Source organism: Penaeus monodon, chromosome 20 (genome assembly GCF_015228065.2).
Source record: "Penaeus monodon isolate SGIC_2016 chromosome 20, NSTDA_Pmon_1, whole genome shotgun sequence".
Classification (NCBI taxonomy): domain Eukaryota; kingdom Metazoa; phylum Arthropoda; class Malacostraca; order Decapoda; family Penaeidae; genus Penaeus; species Penaeus monodon.
Window position 1 is genome coordinate 36,033,262 of NC_051405.1, and position 836 is coordinate 36,034,097.

An 836-nucleotide genomic window follows, 5' to 3' on the forward strand; every position below is an offset into this window, starting at 1 on the left:
GCATTTCAGTTTAGCTGTGTGTCTACCAACTGCTTCCAAGTTTCTTCGTTATTTTTTCCTGTAATATTCAAATGGCACCTGTCATTTCCTTAATACGCCAATAATTAGCAGCAACGCGGTATATCTTTATCATTGAAACTCAATCATTTACATGACAATACCCATGAAACAAAAAAAACTACAGCCTTTCCAATCCCTCCTCCTCCGCTCTATCCCCCCATCCACCCCATCCGCCTACACTCCCCTTAACACAGCTCTCATCCCCACTCCTTAGCACAGCTCTCACCCCCACCCTAAGCACAGCTCTCACCCCCACTCTTAACACAGCTCTCACCACCACCACCCCTTAACACAGCTATCACTCTCCACCCCTTAACACAGCTTGCCTCCTCCCCCCTTAACACAGCTCTCACCACCACCCTTACACAGTTCTCATTCCCCACCCTTAGCACAGCTCTCACCCCCCCACCTCTTAAACCCCACTCTCACATCCACCCCCACCTTTAACACAGCGCTCATTCCCCCTCTAACATAACGCTCATCCCCCCAACCCAACCCCCACCTTTAACACAGATCTCACTCCTCCCCAACCCTTAACACAGCTCTCATCCCCAACCCTCACCCTCCTCCCAACAGCTCTCCATGATGGCGAACGCTTCGGTGGTGGTGCTGGTGTTGGCACTGTTGTCAGGGGGTGTCACAGCGTGTGGCTCGGGGTCCCAGCAGCCTCGCCGACCTGTTCCTGTGGCAACCACGCCGGCGCCCGCCCCCGGGTAGGCGGCCGAGAGTTTTGTTGTTTCCCTTGTCATTGTTTTCCTTGCTATCCTCGCTCCTCT

At 53.3% G+C, this 836-nt stretch overlaps 1 protein-coding gene across 4 annotated transcripts in view; it reads left to right on the forward strand.

Annotated features, from left to right (window-relative positions):
• The window catches only part of LOC119585785, a 5,398-nt gene that overhangs the window by 880 nt on the left and 3,682 nt on the right, over positions 1-836 (forward strand). For all 4 annotated transcript variants that reach the window (XM_037934503.1, XM_037934501.1, XM_037934500.1 and 1 more), the window contains exon 2: positions 637-773. In XM_037934503.1, coding sequence (XP_037790431.1) covers positions 643-773 — 131 coding nt within the window. In that variant the 5' untranslated portion in view covers positions 637-642. The remainder of the gene's footprint in view (positions 1-636; positions 774-836) is intronic.